At 37.6% G+C, this 21,038-nt stretch overlaps 3 protein-coding genes across 3 annotated transcripts; 2 read left to right on the top strand and 1 right to left on the bottom strand.

Annotated features, from left to right (window-relative positions):
• Positions 1–1,746: 1,746 nt before the first annotated feature.
• On the top strand, positions 1,747–3,749 carry LOC121961128 (aldo-keto reductase family 1 member B1-like). Its single transcript, XM_042511000.1, has 3 exons — positions 1,747–1,776; positions 2,627–2,794; positions 3,188–3,749. The coding sequence occupies exons 1-3, from the start codon at positions 1,747–1,749 to the stop codon at positions 3,356–3,358; spliced, it is 369 nt and encodes a 122-aa protein (XP_042366934.1). The 3' UTR covers positions 3,359–3,749.
• LOC121961126 (aldo-keto reductase family 1 member B1-like) lies at positions 3,611–13,062 on the top strand. The gene is made up of 7 exons (XM_042510996.1): positions 3,611–3,624; positions 3,772–3,894; positions 4,489–4,595; positions 10,978–11,059; positions 12,059–12,142; positions 12,252–12,334; positions 12,444–13,062. Exons 2-7 carry the CDS (start codon positions 3,775–3,777, stop codon positions 12,484–12,486), a joined length of 519 nt encoding a protein of 172 aa, XP_042366930.1. The 5' UTR covers positions 3,611–3,624; positions 3,772–3,774; the 3' UTR covers positions 12,487–13,062.
• LOC121961125 (aldo-keto reductase family 1 member B1-like) lies at positions 8,571–19,891 on the bottom strand. Its single transcript, XM_042510995.1, has 10 exons — positions 19,862–19,891; positions 18,843–19,010; positions 18,319–18,448; positions 18,012–18,076; positions 17,741–17,863; positions 17,043–17,149; positions 10,575–10,656; positions 9,491–9,574; positions 9,299–9,381; positions 8,571–9,189 (listed from the first exon to the last, which is right to left on the bottom strand). The coding sequence occupies exons 1-10, from the start codon at positions 19,889–19,891 to the stop codon at positions 9,147–9,149; spliced, it is 915 nt and encodes a 304-aa protein (XP_042366929.1). The 3' UTR covers positions 8,571–9,146.
• Between the last annotated feature and the right edge of the window lie 1,147 nt (positions 19,892–21,038).

Genomic DNA, 21,038 nt, shown 5'->3' with positions numbered 1-21,038 from the left:
TGAACGGAAACATTGTTCAAAGTTTGAATTGCCTGACCTTGTAGGTTAGCAGCTAACGTTAGCAGCTAGCAAATGGAAAATGAGTTCATGATATACTTACTGCAGTTAGTCTCTCCATGTGGACAAAAACACTTCGGTCGTCGTGTATATTAGAATTAGAATAATGTGGTTCCAGGTGCTTTCTTGTTGTAGTTTGTCATTCCGTTTTGCATTAATGTTTAATTAATGTAGCGAAGCGCATAAGTTTGCTAGCACACTGACACTGAGCATGGATGTATTATACGGAAGTCCTGTCGGCGCTCTGTGATCTCTGAGCCCCTCACGTGACGCAGCTTTCTTGTTTCTTATTCTTGTTCTATATCACGTAGGACCGCAGGTTTGAGGTTCCTTTGTAATCATTCTCGGGTTAAATTATTGCTATATTGTGGTATTGATAATTAATGCCGTTGCAGATTTGTTGCAGGTTAATTGCAATGCTGGCAGGAAGCGCAGGATAATGCCAGTCTGTTTTTTTTTATTACCATATAGGTTCTTTTTCCCACATACAGTAGATCTAACTGTGCCATTCTTCTGTCTGGACACTCACCACAATTATATCTATGTTTACCACCCCAACCAAAATACAACTTTTACATATTAGAACTTTTAAGTCATGTTGTGTGTGGTTAAGTTTCGATTGTTAAAAGCTACTCATTGCAAAACATTTATTTACTGGACACGTGCTAAGCTTCCTGAGAGACCTTTCAGCAAATGACTGTCTTGTTCTGAGACCATCTATTTCCACTCACTGTTTTGGGTTTTTGCTATGTGCTGTGATACGTTTTTACAGCATGTTATGTCCATGGTGTCTCACGTCAGCTGCAACATCCATGGACCTATGCACAGAAATAAATACCAGTTAGCCTACATGTACATGCTGTTTAATAACTGGATACACATTTATCACTGTGTCATCGGAATCCGATTTTTTATGGCTCTTTCACTCAGTAAAAAAAAAAAAAAAAACGCTGTTACAAAATTTGTACATTTTCAATCAGATTAACTGATATTGTGCTCATGATGATATTATGATATTAAATTATATTATACAATAAGTAGCTCTGACTAAGCAGTCTGATTAGTCATGAGGAGAGGAGAAGAGAGTGACAAATTGTTGAGGCCAAGTGGATGTTTATGCCAAATTTAGATAAATTCCTTTAAGGAATTCCTTTATTGAGATATTGTGTCTACAAGAATAAGACAGATGAGGTCATAGTGACTTTGACCTTTGACCACCAAAATCTAATCAGTTTATCCTTGAGTCCAAGTGAACATTTGCACCAAATAAGAAAAAAAATCCTTCAAGTCGTTCTTAAGATATATTGCATTCACGAGAATGACATGGATGAAAGTAGATATGGGTGGACAGAAGGACAACCCGAAAAAAGATCAATAAAAAACCTATTTTCCAATTTTTAGAGAAACCCCAGCAGGGATTCCATGCTAGCTATATCAGACAAATTTTGCATTTAATCACACAATTATTGCAGAGTCCGTCCTCCCCTCTGAAGCCTCTCTGTCAACAGAATATTTCTCATAAACCCCCATCCCTCTCTCACTTACCTGGCCACAAGACACCTCCTCTTCTCTCTGTGCAGTGTTGTATGACTCTATTTGTGCAAAGGGCTGCTTATCAACTGATCCTGCAAGGACTGCAACAAAAAAAACAACGATATACCTTCAATAACACTTAAAAACAGAGCAAAGATGCCTATTGTGGGTCTAGGAACATGGAGGGTAAGGCTGAACATTTCAAACTTATACTAGATATGGTTTAGAAAACATCTGAGGCATGAAATTTGTCTTTACTCCTTTTCTAAATACCTATTACATTTTCGGGATTCTATGGTTTGTTTTGTCTGTTTTTTCTGCCTTTGTGCTGCATGATAACAGAATGCTCCTTCACCTGTTTTGTTCTATCTCTTGGGAAAGACAGTAGGCCAGCCCTGGATGTCCTAAGGTTCCTAAAAGATTAATATGTTACAAGCATGTCAAAGATATATTTGGATAATTTATACATTAGCAGAAAGATTTGGCAATAATTCTCTAAGTGGCAGGTAGCCGTGTAAGGATTTTTAGACTTGAGTGATGTTGCTGTTTTTTTTTTTTTGGCAAACTATGTTAAAGGTTAAGCAGTGCTACTGCAATACAGTTAAGTGATTGAACTCACTCAGTGTAATTACTGACAGGGTTACAACATGTTACGAAGTCAATATTAAATTTTACTGCACATAGGCCTCTGGATAAACACATTAGATAGTATAATAATAAAAAAAGATTTTATTGTCATTGAACAAAGAATTTGGCCATTGAGCTCCTGAAACAGTAAATTTCACACATGCACACAGGCTGTCACACACAAAAGCACACCTGCAACACAGATAAAGTACTGGTGACTAGCAAGGTGAGTATGCCCATTACAGCAATTTCTTATATCTCATTTTCTAGTTTCTAGTCCTACACATATATAGGGCCAGACACAACAGACAATCACTGCCACAGCTGTCATCAACACACATTTTTCTCTCATTATCGAGGTTTCTCTGTATCTGTATTTCAAACATTTTTGTATCACTCACCTTCGCAGGCAGACCCAGGAAAGGTCACAGAGGCCGTTAAGGTGGCAATAAGTGCTGGTTACAGACACATTGATGGTGCTTACATATACCACAATGAAGCAGAAGTCGGAGCTGGCATTCAAGCAATGATCAACCAAGGATTGGTAAAGAGGGAGGATCTATTTATTGTCAGTAAGGTACGTATAACAGCTAAAGTCAGTTAACACACAGAGGCATTTAAATCATCTATTGATCAATCATTTCTTTGTAAAATACAATTATAAAAGGTAAAACTGATAGTACAAATTTAGTGGAGCTGACAGAAAGGGATTGGAAACATCTGCACCCAAGTTTAATACTGCAAATTGTCATTATTTAGTGCTTTTCTTTTCTTCATCCGCTGTCAGTGGAATTATATGGTCATTAAATAGAGTCTAATTTGTGCAAAGACATGAAAACATAGAAATTGTTGTTAGCCACGGTCTTCTGCCATGTTACGTTCACGTGGTTCACTCATAACAAATATGCTCTGCACAAATACTTCACACTGACAAGGACTAACACACTTAACACTTCATCGTTTTTCATAGCTGTGGTGCACCTTCCACGTTCCATCTCTGGGGAGAGGAGCCTGTGAGAAGACGCTCAGTGACTTGAAACTGGACTACCTGGACCTTTGCCTCATGCATTTCCCTTTCGGAGCCAAGGTTTGGATATCACTGTCCTGTCCTGGTCATACAAAACAGTCTGTCTGTTGGTAAAACCATCAAGGGATCCGGTCAAGCTTAACTTTTAGCCTGTTTGGCCTGTATGAGCGTATCAAAGGATTCTGCAACAGTTAAAGTTATGACTCTTCTCAATGTTTCTCTGCTTAATAGGGTTCCTTACTAGGCTACTAAGCCTTACTACCAGGCAATAAAACAAAACAAAAAACAACACTTCATCTAATGTCCCGCTTGATATTTTTCTTTTCTTTCTTTCTTTCTTTTTCTTTTCTGATGGCAGCAACTTCTTGGATACCTGGGAGGTAATTTACGTGACTCAATACACCAACATACGTCAAGCTAAGACCGACGCAGCAACTGGCTTGCTGGCACGTTTACTCAAACTAAATGTTGACATAGAAATAGGTTGCAAAAGAATCAATATGCAATGAAGCAATATGTCTCAAAAGGCCATGGAAAAGCTGGTGGATGCTGGGTTGGTCAAGGCTATCGGCATCTCCAACTTCAACAAAGACCAGATTGAAGCCATACTCAACAAGCCAGGACTCAAGTACATGCCTGACAACCACCAGGTAGAGTAGAAAAACACCTTTTTACCTAAGAGACGACACATTTCACCTGATAACTACAGGGGCAAGCTGCTGTTTAAACCTATACATGCAGCCTTTTTAGATTTAACATGTTTGAGTCAAGGCTGCTGAGCAGCAAGAAAACAGACACGTGAAAATGACCTGCCATCTGCTATTTTGACTGGGTCTGATGATGAAAAACCATCAAGTGGAACAAAACTATAAACAAAACTGGTAGGCTGCCATCTTTGTTGTTCGTTACACAATGCAAAAATGGGCATGATGATGTCATCTTTCTCAGAAGGTACATTTTACTTGTTCACACAGATACACCGTAACCTAAGCTTTCAAAAATCTTCACCTGTTTTTACAAAAATCTTATTTTAGTGATCAAAACTCTGTTGCATGTAAAAGAGAGACCAAAATGTAAAGGGAAAAAATCTGCTTATGAAAAAATATCTGTAGATGTGTAGACAGGTCCTTAAAAAAGCCTAAAATCTTTCCTTATTCTGTTGTAATCCTAGACACAATACTTTAATTCTGAACATGCTGTAGAAGGAAGAAAATGACAGCTAAAGCGTTTGAATGTTCCCCCAGATCAAGTGCCACCCCTACCTGACCCAGGAGAAGCTGATCAACTGCTGCCACTCAAAGGGAATCTCAGTGACTGCTTACAGCCCCCTGGGCTCCCCTGACAGACCCTGGTGAGAGGCATTGCCACCTCATACACACAGTTCCCACAGGAAAGTGTCAAAACATCAAGTATCATTTATTCTTTTCTGATCTTTTTTACAAAAGGGTTACATCCGATGATCCCTCTCTGCTGGAGGAACCTAAGATTAAGGCTATTGCTACCAAGTACAACAAGACCCCAGCACAGGTGAGAAAGAAAAAACTATGTTTCCCAGTTTCTTGAAGAAATAATGCCATAAAAGATTTTGTATTGTGGAATGCAATGCTAACTTTGGCAAAAAAAACATTAGAAATTAACTTTAAAAGTGTACTTGGTTCCCATAACCAAGGAAGCAATGAGCATATCATGAAGAAAGAGATACTGCAGTGGTATCTGTATCTATATATCACAGGAAATATCACAAGGAATGCCTAAAAGCAGACATGACTGCCCTGTCTAAAAATTTGTAAAGCTTCATTGCAAAAGTTTAACCAAACAGTAAACAGCTAGGGGAAAGCGGTCACATGGTGGATGAAAAAGTTTGTTACACAACTCAAACAGTTGGCAATTAACCACACAGTAACTTGTGGTGATCCACAAAAAAATGCAGTCATCAAAAGTTGTTCAGAAAGATGCCAGAATAATACTTCAACAATGCTCTTTTCCCACCAGGTTCTCATCAGGTTCCACATAGAGAGGAATGTGATCGTCATCAAGGAACATTTCCAGGTATACTAATCTTAATATTTTTGGTTTTAGTCTGTCCTACTAGTCTTATTGTAATAATACATAGTCATTTTTGGACGTAGATTTAGAAAAAATAAGTTGAGCACTAGACATAGGATCTGGATTATGTGCTCGTTACTTCCATTTCAACGTTTGTCATTTTTGCTTGGAGTTGCTTAGCTGTTATTTCTTTTTCAGCTGTTTGACTTTGAGTTGAGTGAAGACGAAATGACCACGCTGATGAGCTTTACACAGAGGAGAGCATTCAAACTACTATGGTGAGTAGACAGGGAGACAAGCGAGCAATATGACAATAACTGACATAAGTTTATTCAAATGAATTTGGTCAAAGAACTGGGTCCATACTCACAAAGCTTCCAAGTACAAAGAGTTGCTCCCCCCTGTGAGGAAATTCTGACATGATTCTTAAAATCATGATGTTTTGTAAGAATTTTTAAAGTTAAGACTTGATCCTAGTAAAGACAAAAGTTATTTACAAAGCATCTTAGCCCTTAAGAGAGCTCCTAAGGTGACAAACTGTTCGGAGTAGGGAGGATGACTTTAAACACGTTTAAGAGTTTCTTAAGCGGAGGAAAAAATGGCAGAAACACAAAGAGGTCTGAAAAAAATCTTCCAAATGCCGAATAATGGTGAGTAAATGCAACGCTACAGATTCGATCATGCAGGTATAATGTTTGTGGCTAATCTCATAAAATGTACTCACAGTGATCCAAACTCTAAGCTAAATGGCAATCAGGAAGATGATAACATCGCAGGTCTGATCACACAAACAGCACTTTCAAGGTCTCATAATGTGATGCAGTTCATTTCATTACCACTAACCTACAAGGCGTGGACACCAGCCTTGTAGGTTCACAAAAAGGTGTGCATGTGACAACCAATCACATCTGTTAAAACAATGCATCACACCTAGACATGTGGTCAACCACATCTCAATATGGTCAAAGTTTCTGTTCCTTACATCCGTGCTCAGAGCTGCTCTGAGACCTTTCCTTAATCACTGCTAAGGTAGGTCTCCTTGCAAAAAAAATGTTCAGGCTAAGTATGAAGCTCTCTGAGAGTATTCTCAGAATATTTATGAATGTGGCTCCAGGTTACTGGACCTATTATCATGAGCAACAAACCTCAAATAATGCTCCTCTTCTTTTCTTTACAGGGCCTCATCACACAAAGACTTCCCTCTGAATGCTGAATATCAACTCATCAGAATTTGCTGCGCCGTTTCTGCTTTCATTGACTACTTCAACTACATTGTGCAAAATCTACAAACTGAATTATTTACTATTCCCAGACTAATGTGACAGCTGAATTATAATGCTACTAAGCTTGTATTGGGCCATATTTATAATATGTTTGCTAAGGAAACACTGAATTTAATGAATGTACGTTACACTTAGGTTAAGTAGAAAAAGTAAAATCAGAATTAAAGTATCGTCCCTTTTATTGGGATGTAAAGGTTGTGTGTTGAGATTACATGAGATAAATGATTGGGACAATATCTGATAAGGTGTAAATTATGTGCATTATAGAGACTGAAATTAATCATTAAATGCTATGTAAGTACTGAAGTAGGCTGCATGTTGTAACATAGTAAAAACAATAAAGTTACTATGATACCACGATTTGATGACTTTAAGGAATGATTAATAATCATGTCCGATCTCCATTTTGATTGGTGTGTGAAAAAGGACCGGCCCCTATGAGAAGATATAATCACTGTCTGTGAAATGTGGTTTGCTTCAGTTGCTTTGCAAACTAACTCGAGTCTTTGATTAAATATCTTTATATTTCTTACGATTAAGCCTCTGAGAAGTTGTATTTTGAGTTAAAAAAGTGCACAATATTAATGTGCATTAATGTTAGCACATCCAAACTGTTTGGCCCACTTATTTATTTATTATTTGTATCTCATGTATCGTGAACCATAACAGATTTTATTGTGTATGAATGTGAAGAATCTTAAGTTTGTAAGTGTATGTGAAGCCAAAGACAAACCAAAATGAAAGTGGACAATATTGTCTATTATATTCTTGAAGCAATTTCTTTCATTTTAGCATAAACATTCACTTTGACTCAGTTATGACCTGATTTGATTCTGGTTTGTGACCCCACAAAACATGCTTTTGTCCATATTTCATACACTAACTCATACATTACTTTTGTCATTGCTATTTTATTTACCCTATATTTGTCCCTTCCTGCCTGTCATAAACATGGATACTCTTATATAACTTACTGTCATATAAAAGTCACAGGTTCGGCTGAGGGCGCCCTTGGCCGGTGTAACATTTGACAGAAACACAGTAATGTACATGTATGTTCTGTCACATACATTCTTCAAATATCTGCGTAATCGGCAGTTAGTAAAAGTCCTCTAAAGTGTTGAAAAACAGCACTGCCATCCGGTGCACCTATGAAAAGGCTATACAACCCCAGCAGTCTGATGCTGACTAAGAGGAAGAACAGTTTGTCTAAAAAAATGATTTTAGGATCTCTTCCCCTGAGGTATAGCCAATGCTTTTGGGATAAATATTTCAAATAAAATGGACTAGTCCACTATAAAGTCATAGCTTGGTAAGTAACTGACTTAGTTGAGTTAGTTTTACCCCATATTCGGTTCAAATGACATTTAAATGTTTTTTTTTCCCTTTCAAATCTGTTATCATCTCATGCTGCTAGGAGGGATAGTTTTATATAATTTCATTTAGGCCTATTTATATTTTACTTCAGAAAATCAATCAAATCAATATTTGCACTATAGTTTGTTGGGAAGGCCAACCTCTTTTATACAGAAATAATTAATAGGTAGTTTTGAGGCAGTTAGGCTTCTGCAGTGCTGTGTTGATGACCCTGATCCTTGTTTCCTGCTGATATAAGGGCATATGTGAGGCTGAATGTTATATAACAACACTGCCTTTAGCACATAAAGACAAAGTTTTCTTCTGTCCCCTGTCACTCATAATGTAATTCACTTACTTTAAAACACTTATTAGTTAGATAACCAAAGCTACAAGTTCTTTAACTGCAAATAAAAAATAAAAAAAAATACATGTCACAATATATTTAATCATGGCTATATATGTATGTGTGTGGAGATCTGTATAAAATGTGGACACATTTGAAGGCTAAAGCGGCTTATTCGTTCATTCCCTCACTCTCACACTATGTAGTTTGTTTGCCCTCTAGTGGTCAACTGAAGCACAAACTTTCACTCTGCCCGAGTAGTCTCTTCACTTCTATATAAACCTGCACCAACTTCTTTTATTTTCACCCACAGCAATTTAATTTCGTGCTTATCAAAAAGGCTCACACAGGATGTGAAAATTACTATTTTGTAACATGGCGGATACACATGATGATAAAGTGACATTTGTGACTCACAGGCGCTTATCTTATGCTGAAGAAAGTGCTTATCTGTACTGACTATGGGATACATTCAACACCATCAGTTACTTGAAATACCACAATGACCATTAATTAATTCAGTGGAATTTACCCTACACCTAGTGTTGATGGGAAAGCACAGGCCGACAGAACAGAAAATGACAACTGAAGTATAAGATGCTAATACTCAATTATACAAGATACAAAACTCAAAACGGCTCTAATCTGTATCAATGAGCATGTAAAATTTGGTACAAGTAAGTCTTAGGAGTGTGTGTAACAAGTTTTTGTCGAGACAATATGGGTAACTAAAGAGGTCAATGTTTCTTCTGAGAAATGCCACGCTAATTTTGCAAACCGCCCTAAAGAGCATGAACACGAGCAGCTGAGAAGGTGAAGATGCAAACTCCAGCACCCACTGTAAACCTGCGGAAAATCTGCATTTTTTATTTCAGAATTCAGTGTTGAATGGATAGTCCTTGTGCTTTGTGCCCCTATAGAGAGAAGAAAAAGGAAAAAAAAAATTTACCTGGCACAACTCCTTTTCGACAATGTTACAACAAAGAAAAGGACACAATGATATATGTGACCTCATGATCTCACCATTGCATAGGACAGGCTCTCCAGTTCCTGTTAAATCCTGCTATAGTTTTCATTTCCTCCTCAGTGAGTTCAAAGTCAAACACCTGCAACGATTTAAACAACAGTCTTCATGCACATGCCAACAGGGTATGCAAGGGAGGCAAACTGAGGGCTAATCCTGAAAAACATCTGAACAATTTCTCAGCTAATTACCTGGAAATTCTCCTCAATGCGCTCAGGTGTGATTGATTTGGGGATCACGATCACGTTCCTTTGGATTTGGAAGCGAATCAGGACCTGGCAAGGGCAGAGAAATGGTATAAACATGTGAGTTGACCAGAGGTCAAATCTGTAAGTGTAATAACATGTACATGTGATCGCACATTCTTCTATAAGAGACAATTGTGTGTGAACAAAAACTGTTAAAGGAACAGTTCATCCTAAAACTCAAAATACATTTTTTTTCCTTTACCTCTAATGCTATTTATCTACTACATCTACAATCTACATTGTTCTGGCGTGAGTTGCTGAGTGTTGGAGATATCAGCTGTAGAGATGTCTGCCTACTTTCACTTATGATGGACCTAGATGGCGCTCGGCCTGTGGTGGTCAAAACTCCAAAATACAAATTTGAAAAACTCAACAGCAACGTCCCTTTACATAAATCATAACTGTTACTCGAGATAATCCACAGACCTTGTTGAGAGCAGCTTCATGTAGGAACTGTCTTCTCCCTACCAAACTAAACCTGCTAATGGTATTACTACGCAGAAGGAAGTGTGCATCTATCACTAGCTCATCTAGCACTACTGAGCTAACTAATGTTACATCTCAGCAAGGGAGAACATGATTAATGTTTATGAGCTTCTCGTCCATGAACAGATGCACCCTTCTTATGCACGATAATATGGTTTGTGGGTGTAATTTAGTAAAAAGCAATAGTTTCTTCCTTAAAAATACTTTTGAAAAACTCAACAGCAATGTTTTTTTTCCAGAAATGATGACCTTGTTACTCTACAGACCTTGCTGTGAGCAGTTTCATGTAGAAAACATTTTTGAAGAAGGAAGAGTGCGTCTACTAATGGACGGAAAGCTCTTGAAAGGGCAAAATGTAAACATTAATGTCATCCTCTTCTGCTGAGCTGTAATGTTAGCTAGCTCTGAGGTTCTAGGTGAGCTAGTGGTAGATGCAAGAGGAAAGAGGAAAAATAAAGATATGTTTTTTCAATTTTTGGGGTTGTGCTTTTCTTGGTTTAGGGATTTTTTTGGTGTTTTTTTGTTCAAAACAGTACGGTACCTGAGCAGATGTCTTCTTGTGCTTCTCAGCAATGGTTTTTATGTTCGGATCTTCCAGCAGTGAGGGGTCTTCAGGTTTAGCCCTGCAATTTAAATCCAATCTCCAGTAATTTTTTTTACAGGATTCACACACAATGCAATATTTTGCTGAAAATCAAAATCAAAAGTAGACAAAATAATGGAAATACCTCAAAAAAGGGCTCTCTCTGAATTAGCCTTAACTTTTGAAAAACCATGCATACAGACTTAGCGCTGTTTGATTAAGTTAAGGCTAATTCAGAGAGAGCCCTTTTTTGAGGTATTTCCATTATTTTGTCTACTTTTGATTTTGATTTTCAGCAAAATATTGCATTGTGTGTGAATCCTGTAAAAAAAAAATACTGGAGATTGGATTTAAATTGCAGGGCTAAACCTGAAGACCCCTCACTGCTGGAAGATCCGAACATAAAAACCATTGCTGAGAAGCACAAGAAGACATCTGCTCAGGTACCGTACTGTTTTGAACAAAAAAACACCAAAAAAATCCCTAAACCAAGAAAAGCACAACCCCAAAATTGAAAAAACATATCTTTATTTTTCCTCTTTCCTCTTGCATCTACCACTAGCTCACCTAGAACCTCAGAGCTAGCTAACATTACAGCTCAGCAGAAGAGGATGACATTAATGTTTACATTTTGCCCTTTCAAGAGCTTTCCGTCCATTAGTAGACGCACTCTTCCTTCTTCAAAAATGTTTTCTACATGAAACTGCTCACAGCAAGGTCTGTAGAGTAACAAGGTCATCATTTCTGGAAAAAAAACATTGCTGTTGAGTTTTTCAAAAGTATTTTTAAGGAAGAAACTATTGCTTTTTACTAAATTACACCCACAAACCATATTATCGTGCATAAGAAAGGGTGCATCTGTTCATGGACGAGAAGCTCATAAACATTAATCATGTTCTCCCTTGCTGAGATGTAACATTAGTTAGCTCAGTAGTGCTAGATGAGCTAGTGATAGATGCACACTTCCTTCTGCGTAGTAATACCATTAGCAGGTTTAGTTTGGTAGGGAGAAGACAGTTCCTACATGAAGCTGCTCTCAACAAGGTCTGTGGATTATCTCGAGTAACAGTTATGATTTATGTAAAGGGACGTTGCTGTTGAGTTTTTCAAATTTGTATTTTGGAGTTTTGACCACCACAGGCCGAGCGCCATCTAGGTCCATCCATATAAGTGAAAGTAGGCAGACATCTCTACAGCTGATATCTCCAACACTCAGCAACTCACGCCAGAACAATGTAGATTGTAGATGTAGATAAATAGCATTAGAGGTAAAGGAAAAAAATGTATTTTGAGTTTTAGGATGAACTGTTCCTTTAACAGTTTTTGTTCACACACAATTGTCTCTTATAGAAGAATGTGCGATCACATGTACATGTTATTACACTTACAGATTTGACCTCTGGTCAACTCACATGTTTATACCATTTCTCTGCCCTTGCCAGGTCCTGATTCGCTTCCAAATCCAAAGGAACGTGATCGTGATCCCCAAATCAATCACACCTGAGCGCATTGAGGAGAATTTCCAGGTAATTAGCTGAGAAATTGTTCAGATGTTTTTCAGGATTAGCCCTCAGTTTGCCTCCCTTGCATACCCTGTTGGCATGTGCATGAAGACTGTTGTTTAAATCGTTGCAGGTGTTTGACTTTGAACTCACTGAGGAGGAAATGAAAACTATAGCAGGATTTAACAGGAACTGGAGAGCCTGTCCTATGCAATGGTGAGATCATGAGGTCACATATATCATTGTGTCCTTTTCTTTGTTGTAACATTGTCGAAAAGGAGTTGTGCCAGGTAAATTTTTTTTTTCCTTTTTCTTCTCTCTATAGGGGCACAAAGCACAAGGACTATCCATTCAACACTGAATTCTGAAATAAAAAATGCAGATTTTCCGCAGGTTTACAGTGGGTGCTGGAGTTTGCATCTTCACCTTCTCAGCTGCTCGTGTTCATGCTCTTTAGGGCGGTTTGCAAAATTAGCGTGGCATTTCTCAGAAGAAACATTGACCTCTTTAGTTACCCATATTGTCTCGACAAAAACTTGTTACACACACTCCTAAGACTTACTTGTACCAAATTTTACATGCTCATTGATACAGATTAGAGCCGTTTTGAGTTTTGTATCTTGTATAATTGAGTATTAGCATCTTATACTTCAGTTGTCATTTTCTGTTCTGTCGGCCTGTGCTTTCCCATCAACACTAGGTGTAGGGTAAATTCCACTGAATTAATTAATGGTCATTGTGGTATTTCAAGTAACTGATGGTGTTGAATGTATCCCATAGTCAGTACAGATAAGCACTTTCTTCAGCATAAGATAAGCGCCTGTGAGTCACAAATGTCACTTTATCATCATGTGTATCCGCCATGTTACAAAATAGTAATTTTCACATCCTGTGTGAGCCTTTTTGATAAGCACGAAATTAAATTGCTGTGGGTGAAAATAAAAGAAGTTGGTGCAGGTTTATATAGAAGTGAAGAGACTACTCGGGCAGAGTGAAAGTTTGTGCTTCAGTTGACCACTAGAGGGCAAACAAACTACATAGTGAGAGTGAGGGAATGAACGAATAAGCCGCTTTAGCCTTCAAATGTGTCCACATTTTATACAGATCTCCACACACATACATATATAGCCATGATTAAATATATTGTGACATGTATTTTTTTATTTTTTATTTGCAGTTAAAGAACTTGTAGCTTTGGTTATCTAACTAATAAGTGTTTTAAAGTAAGTGAATTACATATTATGAGTGACAGGGGACAGAAGAAAACTTTGTCTTTATGTGCTAAAGGCAGTGTTGTTATATAACATTCAGCCTCACATATGCCCTTATATCAGCAGGAAACAAGGATCAGGGTCATCAACACAGCACTGCAGAAGCCTAACTGCCTCAAAACTACCTATTAATTATTTCTGTATAAAAGAGGTTGGCCTTCCCAACAAACTATAGTGCAAATATTGATTTGATTGATTTTCTGAAGTAAAATATAAATAGGCCTAAATGAAATTATATAAAACTATCCCTCCTAGCAGCATGAGATGATAACAGATTTGAAAGGGAAAAAAAAACATTTAAATGTCATTTGAACCGAATATGGGGTAAAAAACTAACTCAACTAAGTCAGTTACTTACCAAGCTATGACTTTATAGTGGACTAGTCCATTTTATTTGAAATATTTATCCCAAAAGCATTGGCTATACCTCAGGGGAAGAGATCCTAAAATCATTTTTTTAGACAAACTGTTCTTCCTCTTAGTCAGCATCAGACTGCTGGGGTTGTATAGCCTTTTCATAGGTGCACCGGATGGCAGTGCTGTTTTTCAACACTTTAGAGGACTTTTACTAACTGCCGATTACGCAGATATTTGAAGAATGTATGTGACAGAACATACATGTACATTACTGTGTTTCTGTCAAATGTTACACCGGCCAAGGGCGCCCTCAGCCGAACCTGTGACTTTTATATGACAGTAAGTTATATAAGAGTATCCATGTTTATGACAGGCAGGAAGGGACAAATATAGGGTAATAAAATAGCAATGACAAAAGTAATGTATGAGTTAGTGTATGAAATATGGACAAAAGCATGTTTTGTGGGGTCACAAACCAGAATCAAATCAGGTCATAACTGAGTCAAAGTGAATGTTTATGCTAAAATGAAAGAAATTGCTTCAAGAATATAATAGACAATATTGTCCACTTTCATTTTGGTTTGTCTTTGGCTTCACATACACTTACAAACTTAAGATTCTTCACATTCATACACAATAAAATCTGTTATGGTTCACGATACATGAGATACAAATAATAAATAAATAAGTGGGCCAAACAGTTTGGATGTGCTAACATTAATGCACATTAATATTGTGCACTTTTTTAACTCAAAATACAACTTCTCAGAGGCTTAATCGTAAGAAATATAAAGATATTTAATCAAAGACTCGAGTTAGTTTGCAAAGCAACTGAAGCAAACCACATTTCACAGACAGTGATTATATCTTCTCATAGGGGCCGGTCCTTTTTCACACACACCAATCAAAATGGAGATCGGACATGATTATTAATCATTCCTTAAAGTCATCAAATCGTGGTATCATAGTAACTTTATTGTTTTTACTATGTTACAACATGCAGCCTACTTCAGTACTTACATAGCATTTAATGATTAATTTCAGTCTCTATAATGCACATAATTTACACCTTATCAGATATTGTCCCAATCATTTATCTCATGTAATCTCAACACACAACCTTTACATCCCAATAAAAGGGACGATATACTTTAATTCTGATTTTACTTTTTCTACTTAACCTAAGTGTAACGTACATTCATTAAATTCAGTGTTTCCTTAGCAAACATATTATAAATATGGCCCAATACAAGCTTAGTAGCATTATAATTCAGCTGTCACATTAGTCTGGGAATAGTAAATAATTCAGTTTGTAGATTTTGCACAATGTAGTTGAAGTAGTCAATGAAAGCAGAAACGGCGCAGCAAATTCTGATGAGTTGATATTCAGCATTCAGAGGGAAGTCTTTGTGTGATGAGGCCCTGTAAAGAAAAGAAGAGGAGCATTATTTGAGGTTTGTTGTCATGATAATAGGTCCAGTAACCTGGAGCCACATTCATAAATATTCTGAGAATACTCTCAGAGAGCTTCATACTTAGCCTGAACATTTTTTTTGCAAGGAGACCTACCTTAGCAGTGATTAAGGAAAGGTCTCAGAGCAGCTCTGAGCACGGATGTAAGGAACAGAAACTTTGACCATATTGAGATGTGGTTGACCACATGTCTAGGTGTGATGCATTGTTTTAACAGATGTGATTGGTTGTCACATGCACACCTTTTTGTGAACCTACAAGGCTGGTGTCCACGCCTTGTAGGTTAGTGGTAATGAAATGAACTGCATCACATTATGAGACCTTGAAAGTGCTGTTTGTGTGATCAGACTGCTGCGATGTTATCATCTTCCTGATTGCCATTTAGCTTAGAGTTTGGATCACTGTGAGTACATTTTATGAGATTAGCCACAAACATTATACCTGCATGATCGAATCTGTAGCGTTGCATTTACTCACCATTATTCGGCATTTGGAAGATTTTTTTCAGACCTCTTTGTGTTTCTGCCATTTTTTCCTCCGCTTAAGAAACTCTTAAACGTGTTTAAAGTCATCCTCCCTACTCCGAACAGTTTGTCACCTTAGGAGCTCTCTTAAGGGCTAAGATGCTTTGTAAATAACTTTTGTCTTTACTAGGATCAAGTCTTAACTTTAAAAATTCTTACAAAACATCATGATTTTAAGAATCATGTCAGAATTTCCTCACAGGGGGGAGCAACTCTTTGTACTTGGAAGCTTTGTGAGTATGGACCCAGTTCTTTGACCAAATTCATTTGAATAAACTTATGTCAGTTATTGTCATATTGCTCGGCTTGTCTCCCTGTCTACTCACCATAGTAGTTTGAATGCTCTCCTCTGTGTAAAGCTCATCAGCGTGGTCATTTCGTCTTCACTCAACTCAAAGTCAAACAGCTGAAAAAGAAATAACAGCTAAGCAACTCCAAGCAAAAATGACAAACGTTGAAATGGAAGTAACGAGCACATAATCCAGATCCTATGTCTAGTGCTCAACTTATTTTTTCTAAATCTACGTCCAAAAATGACTATGTATTATTACAATAAGACTAGTAGGACAGACTAAACCAAAAATATTAAGATTAGTATACCTGGAAATGTTCCTTGATGACGATCACATTCCTCTCTATGTGGAACCTGATGAGAACCTGGTGGGAAAAGAGCATTGTTGAAGTATTATTCTGGCATCTTTCTGAACAACTTTTGATGACTGCATTTTTTTGTGGATCACCACAAGTTACTGTGTGGTTAATTGCCAACTGTTTGAGTTGTGTAACAAACTTTTTCATCCACCATGTGACCGCTTTCCCCTAGCTGTTTACTGTTTGGTTAAACTTTTGCAATGAAGCTTTACAAATTTTTAGACAGGGCAGTCATGTCTGCTTTTAGGCATTCCTTGTGATATTTCCTGTGATATATAGATACAGATACCACTGCAGTATCTCTTTCTTCATGATATGCTCATTGCTTCCTTGGTTATGGGAACCAAGTACACTTTTAAAGTTAATTTCTAATGTTTTTTTTTGCCAAAGTTAGCATTGCATTCCACAATACAAAATCTTTTATGGCATTATTTCTTCAAGAAACTGGGAAACATAGTTTTTTCTTTCTCACCTGTGCTGGGGTCTTGTTGTACTTGGTAGCAATAGCCTTAATCTTAGGTTCCTCCAGCAGAGAGGGATCATCGGATGTAACCCTTTTGTAAAAAAGATCAGAAAAGAATAAATGATACTTGATGTTTTGACACTTTCCTGTGGGAACTGTGTGTATGAGGTGGCAATGCCTCTCACCAGGGTCTGTCAGGGGAGCCCAGGGGGCTGTAAGCAGTCACTGAGATTCCCTTTGAGTGGCAGCAGTTGATCAGCTTCTCCTGGGTCAGGTAGGGGTGGCACTTGATCTGGGGGAACATTCAAACGCTTTAGCTGTCATTTTCTCCTTCTACAGCATGTTCAGAATTAAAGTATTGTGTCTAGGATTACAACAGAATAAGGAAAGATTTTAGGCTTTTTTAAGGACCTGTCTACACATCTACAGATATTTTTTCATAAGCAGATTTTTTCCCTTTACATTTTGGTCTCTCTTTTACATGCAACAGAGTTTTGATCACTAAAATAAGATTTTTGTAAAAACAGGTGAAGATTTTTGAAAGCTTAGGTTACGGTGTATCTGTGTGAACAAGTAAAATGTACCTTCTGAGGAAAGATGACATCATCATGCCCATTTTTGCATTGTGTAACGAACAACAAAGATGGCAGCCTACCAGTTTTGTTTATAGTTTTGTTCCACTTGATGGTTTTTCATCATCAGACCCAGTCAAAATAGCAGATGGCAGGTCATTTTCACGTGTCTGTTTTCTTGCTGCTCAGCAGCCTTGACTCAAACATGTTAAATCTAAAAAGGCTGCATGTATAGGTTTAAACAGCAGCTTGCCCCTGTAGTTATCAGGTGAAATGTGTCGTCTCTTAGGTAAAAAGGTGTTTTACTCTACCTGGTGGTTGTCAGGCATGTACTTGAGTCCTGGCTTGTTGAGTATGGCTTCAATCTGGTCTTTGTTGAAGTTGGAGATGCCGATAGCCTTGACCAACCCAGCATCCACCAGCTTTTCCATGGCCTTTTGAGACATATTGCTTCATTGCATATTGATTCTTTTGCAACCTATTTCTATGTCAACATTTAGTTTGAGTTTAACGTGCCAGCAAGCCAGTTGCTGCGTCGGTCTTAGCTTGACGTATGTTGGTGTATTGAGTCACGTAAATTACCTCCCAGGTATCCAAGAAGTTGCTGCCATCAGAAAAGAAAAAGAAAGAAGAAAGAAAAGAAAAATATCAAGCGGGACATTAGATGAAGTGTTGTTTTTTGTTTTGTTTTATTGCCTGGTAGTAAGGCTTAGTAGCCTAGTAAGGAACCCTATTAAGCAGAGAAACATTGAGAAGAGTCATAACTTTAACTGTTGCAGAATCCTTTGATACGCTCATACAGGCCAAACAGGCTAAAAGTTAAGCTTGACCGGATCCCTTGATGGTTTTTACCAACAGACAGACTGTTTTGTATGACCAGGACAGGACAGTGATATCCAAACCTTGGCTCCGAAAGGGAAATGCATGAGGCAAAGGTCCAGGTAGTCCAGTTTCAAGTCACTGAGCGTCTTCTCACAGGCTCCTCTCCCCAGAGATGGAATGTGGAAGGTGCACCACAGCTATGAAAAACGATGAAGTGTTAAGTGTGTTAGTCCTTGTCAGTGTGTGAAGTATTTGTGCAGAGCATATTTGTTATGAGTGAACCACGTGACGTAACATGGCAGAAGACCGTGGCTAACAACAATTTCTATGTTTTCATGTCTTTGCACAAATTAGACTCTATTTAATGACCATATAATTCCACTGACAGCGGATGAAGAAAAGAAAAGCACTAAATAATGACAATTTGCAGTATTAAACTTGGGTGCAGATGTTTCCAATCCCTTTCTGTCAGCTCCACTAAATTTGTACTATCAGTTTTACCTTTTATAATTGTATTTTACAAAGAAATGATTGATCAATAGATGATTTAAATGCCTCTGTGTGTTAACTGACTTTAGCTGTTATACGTACCTTACTGACAATAAATAGATCCTCCCTCTTTACCAATCCTTGGTTGATCATTGCTTGAATGCCAGCTCCGACTTCTGCTTCATTGTGGTATATGTAAGCACCATCAATGTGTCTGTAACCAGCACTTATTGCCACCTTAACGGCCTCTGTGACCTTTCCTGGGTCTGCCTGCGAAGGTGAGTGATACAAAAATGTTTGAAATACAGATACAGAGAAACCTCGATAATGAGAAAAATGTGTGTTGATGACAGCTGTGGCAGTGATTGTCTGTTGTGTCTGGCCCTATATATGTGTAGGACTAGAAACTAGAAAATGAGATATAAGAAATTGCTGTAATGGGCATACTCACCTTGCTAGTCACCAGTACTTTATCTGTGTTGCAGGTGTGCTTTTGTGTGTGACAGCCTGTGTGCATGTGTGAAATTTACTGTTTCAGGAGCTCAATGGCCAAATTCTTTGTTCAATGACAATAAAATCTTTTTTTATTATTATACTATCTAATGTGTTTATCCAGAGGCCTATGTGCAGTAAAATTTAATATTGACTTCGTAACATGTTGTAACCCTGTCAGTAATTACACTGAGTGAGTTCAATCACTTAACTGTATTGCAGTAGCACTGCTTAACCTTTAACATAGTTTGCCATAAAAAAAAAAAACAGCAACATCACTCAAGGTCTAAAAATCCTTACACCGGCTACCTGCCACTTAGAGAATTATTGCCAAATCTTTCTGCTAATGTATAAATTATCCAAATATATCTTTGACATGCTTGTAACATATTAATCTTTTAGGAACCTTAGGACATCCAGGGCTGGCCTACTGTCTTTCCCAAGAGATAGAACAAAACAGGTGAAGGAGCATTCTGTTATCATGCAGCACAAAGGCAGAAAAAACAGACAAAACAAACCATAGAATCCCGAAAATGTAATAGGTATTTAGAAAAGGAGTAAAGACAAATTTCATGCCTCAGATGTTTTCTAAACCATATCTAGTATAAGTTTGAAATGTTCAGCCTTACCCTCCATGTTCCTAGACCCACAATAGGCATCTTTGCTCTGTTTTTAAGTGTTATTGAAGGTATCGTTGGTTTTTTTGTTGCAGTCCTTGCAGGATCAGTTGATAAGCAGCCCTTTGCACAAATAGAGTCATACAACACTGCACAGAGAGAAGAGGAGGTGTCTTGTGGCCAGGTAAGTGAGAGAGGGATGGGGTTTATGAGAAATATTCTGTTGACAGAGAGGCTTCAGAGGGGAGGACGGACTCTGCAATAATTGTGTGATTAAATGCAAAATTTGTCTGATATAGCTAGCATGGAATCCCTGCTGGGGTTTCTCTAAAAATTGGAAAATAGGTTTTTTATTGATCTTTTTTCGGGTTGTCCTTCTGTCCACCCATATCTACTTTCATCCATGTCATTCTCGTGAATGCAATATATCTTAAGAAACGACTTGAAGGATTTTTTTTTCTTATTTGGTGCAAATGTTCACTTGGACTCAAGGATAAACTGATTAGATTTTGGTGGTCAAAGGTCAAAGTCACTATGACCTCATCTGTCTTATTCTTGTAGACACAATATCTCAATAAAGGAATTCCTTAAAGGAATTTATCTAAATTTGGCATAAACATCCACTTGGCCTCAACAATTTGTCACTCTCTTTCTCCTCTCCTCATGACTAATCAGACTGCTTAGTCAGAGCTACTTATTGTATAATATAATTTAATATCATAATATCATCATGAGCACAATATCAGTTAATCTGATTGAAAAGTACAAATTTTGTAACAGCGTTTTTTTTTTTTTTTTTTACTGAGTGAAAGAGCCATAAAAAATCGGATTCCGATGACACAGTGATAAATGTGTATCCAGTTATTAAACAGCATGTACATGTAGGCTAACTGGTATTTATTTCTGTGCATAGGTCCATGGATGTTGCAGCTGACGTGAGACACACATGGACATAACATGCTGTAAAAACGTATCACAGCACATAGCAAAAACCCAAAACAGTGAGTGGAAATAGATGGTCTCAGAACAAGACAGTCATTTGCTGAAAGGTCTCTCAGGAAGCTTAGCACGTGTCCAGTAAATAAATGTTTTGCAATGAGTAGCTTTTAACAATCGAAACTTAACCACACACAAACATGACTTAAAAGTTCTAATATGTAAAAGTTGTATTTTGGTTGGGGTGGTAAAC

Source organism: Plectropomus leopardus, chromosome 22 (genome assembly GCF_008729295.1).
Source record: "Plectropomus leopardus isolate mb chromosome 22, YSFRI_Pleo_2.0, whole genome shotgun sequence".
NCBI lineage: Eukaryota > Metazoa > Chordata > Actinopteri > Perciformes > Serranidae > Plectropomus > Plectropomus leopardus.
Note: the sequence above shows the minus strand (reverse complement) of the source record. Positions and strands in the feature narration are given on the sequence as shown.

What these genes read in the sequence shown, in the direction of transcription:
- LOC121961128 (XM_042511000.1), top strand. Translation starts at nt 1,747, where the DNA reads ATGCCTATTGTGGGTCTAGGAACATGGAGG. An exon ending in TGGGTCTAGGAACATGGAGG is followed by an intron (nt 1,777 to 2,626) that starts GTAAGGCTGAAC and finishes TCACCTTCGCAG; the next exon opens with GCAGACCCAGGAAAGGTCAC. An exon ending in ATCTATTTATTGTCAGTAAG is followed by an intron (nt 2,795 to 3,187) that starts GTACGTATAACA and finishes CGTTTTTCATAG; the next exon opens with CTGTGGTGCACCTTCCACGT.
- LOC121961126 (XM_042510996.1), top strand. Translation starts at nt 3,775, where the DNA reads ATGGAAAAGCTGGTGGATGCTGGGTTGGTCAAGGCTATCGGCATCTCC. An exon ending in GGCTCCCCTGACAGACCCTG is followed by an intron (nt 4,596 to 10,977) that starts GTGAGAGGCATT and finishes TTTAAATTGCAG; the next exon opens with GGCTAAACCTGAAGACCCCT. An exon ending in GCATTGAGGAGAATTTCCAG is followed by an intron (nt 12,143 to 12,251) that starts GTAATTAGCTGA and finishes AAATCGTTGCAG; the next exon opens with GTGTTTGACTTTGAACTCAC.
- LOC121961125 (XM_042510995.1), bottom strand. Translation starts at nt 19,891, where the DNA reads ATGCCTATTGTGGGTCTAGGAACATGGAGG. An exon ending in ATCTATTTATTGTCAGTAAG is followed by an intron (nt 18,449 to 18,842) that starts GTACGTATAACA and finishes CGTTTTTCATAG; the next exon opens with CTGTGGTGCACCTTCCACAT. An exon ending in AGCCAAGGTTTGGATATCAC is followed by an intron (nt 18,077 to 18,318) that starts TGTCCTGTCCTG and finishes GTCCCGCTTGAT; the next exon opens with ATTTTTCTTTTCTTTCTTCT.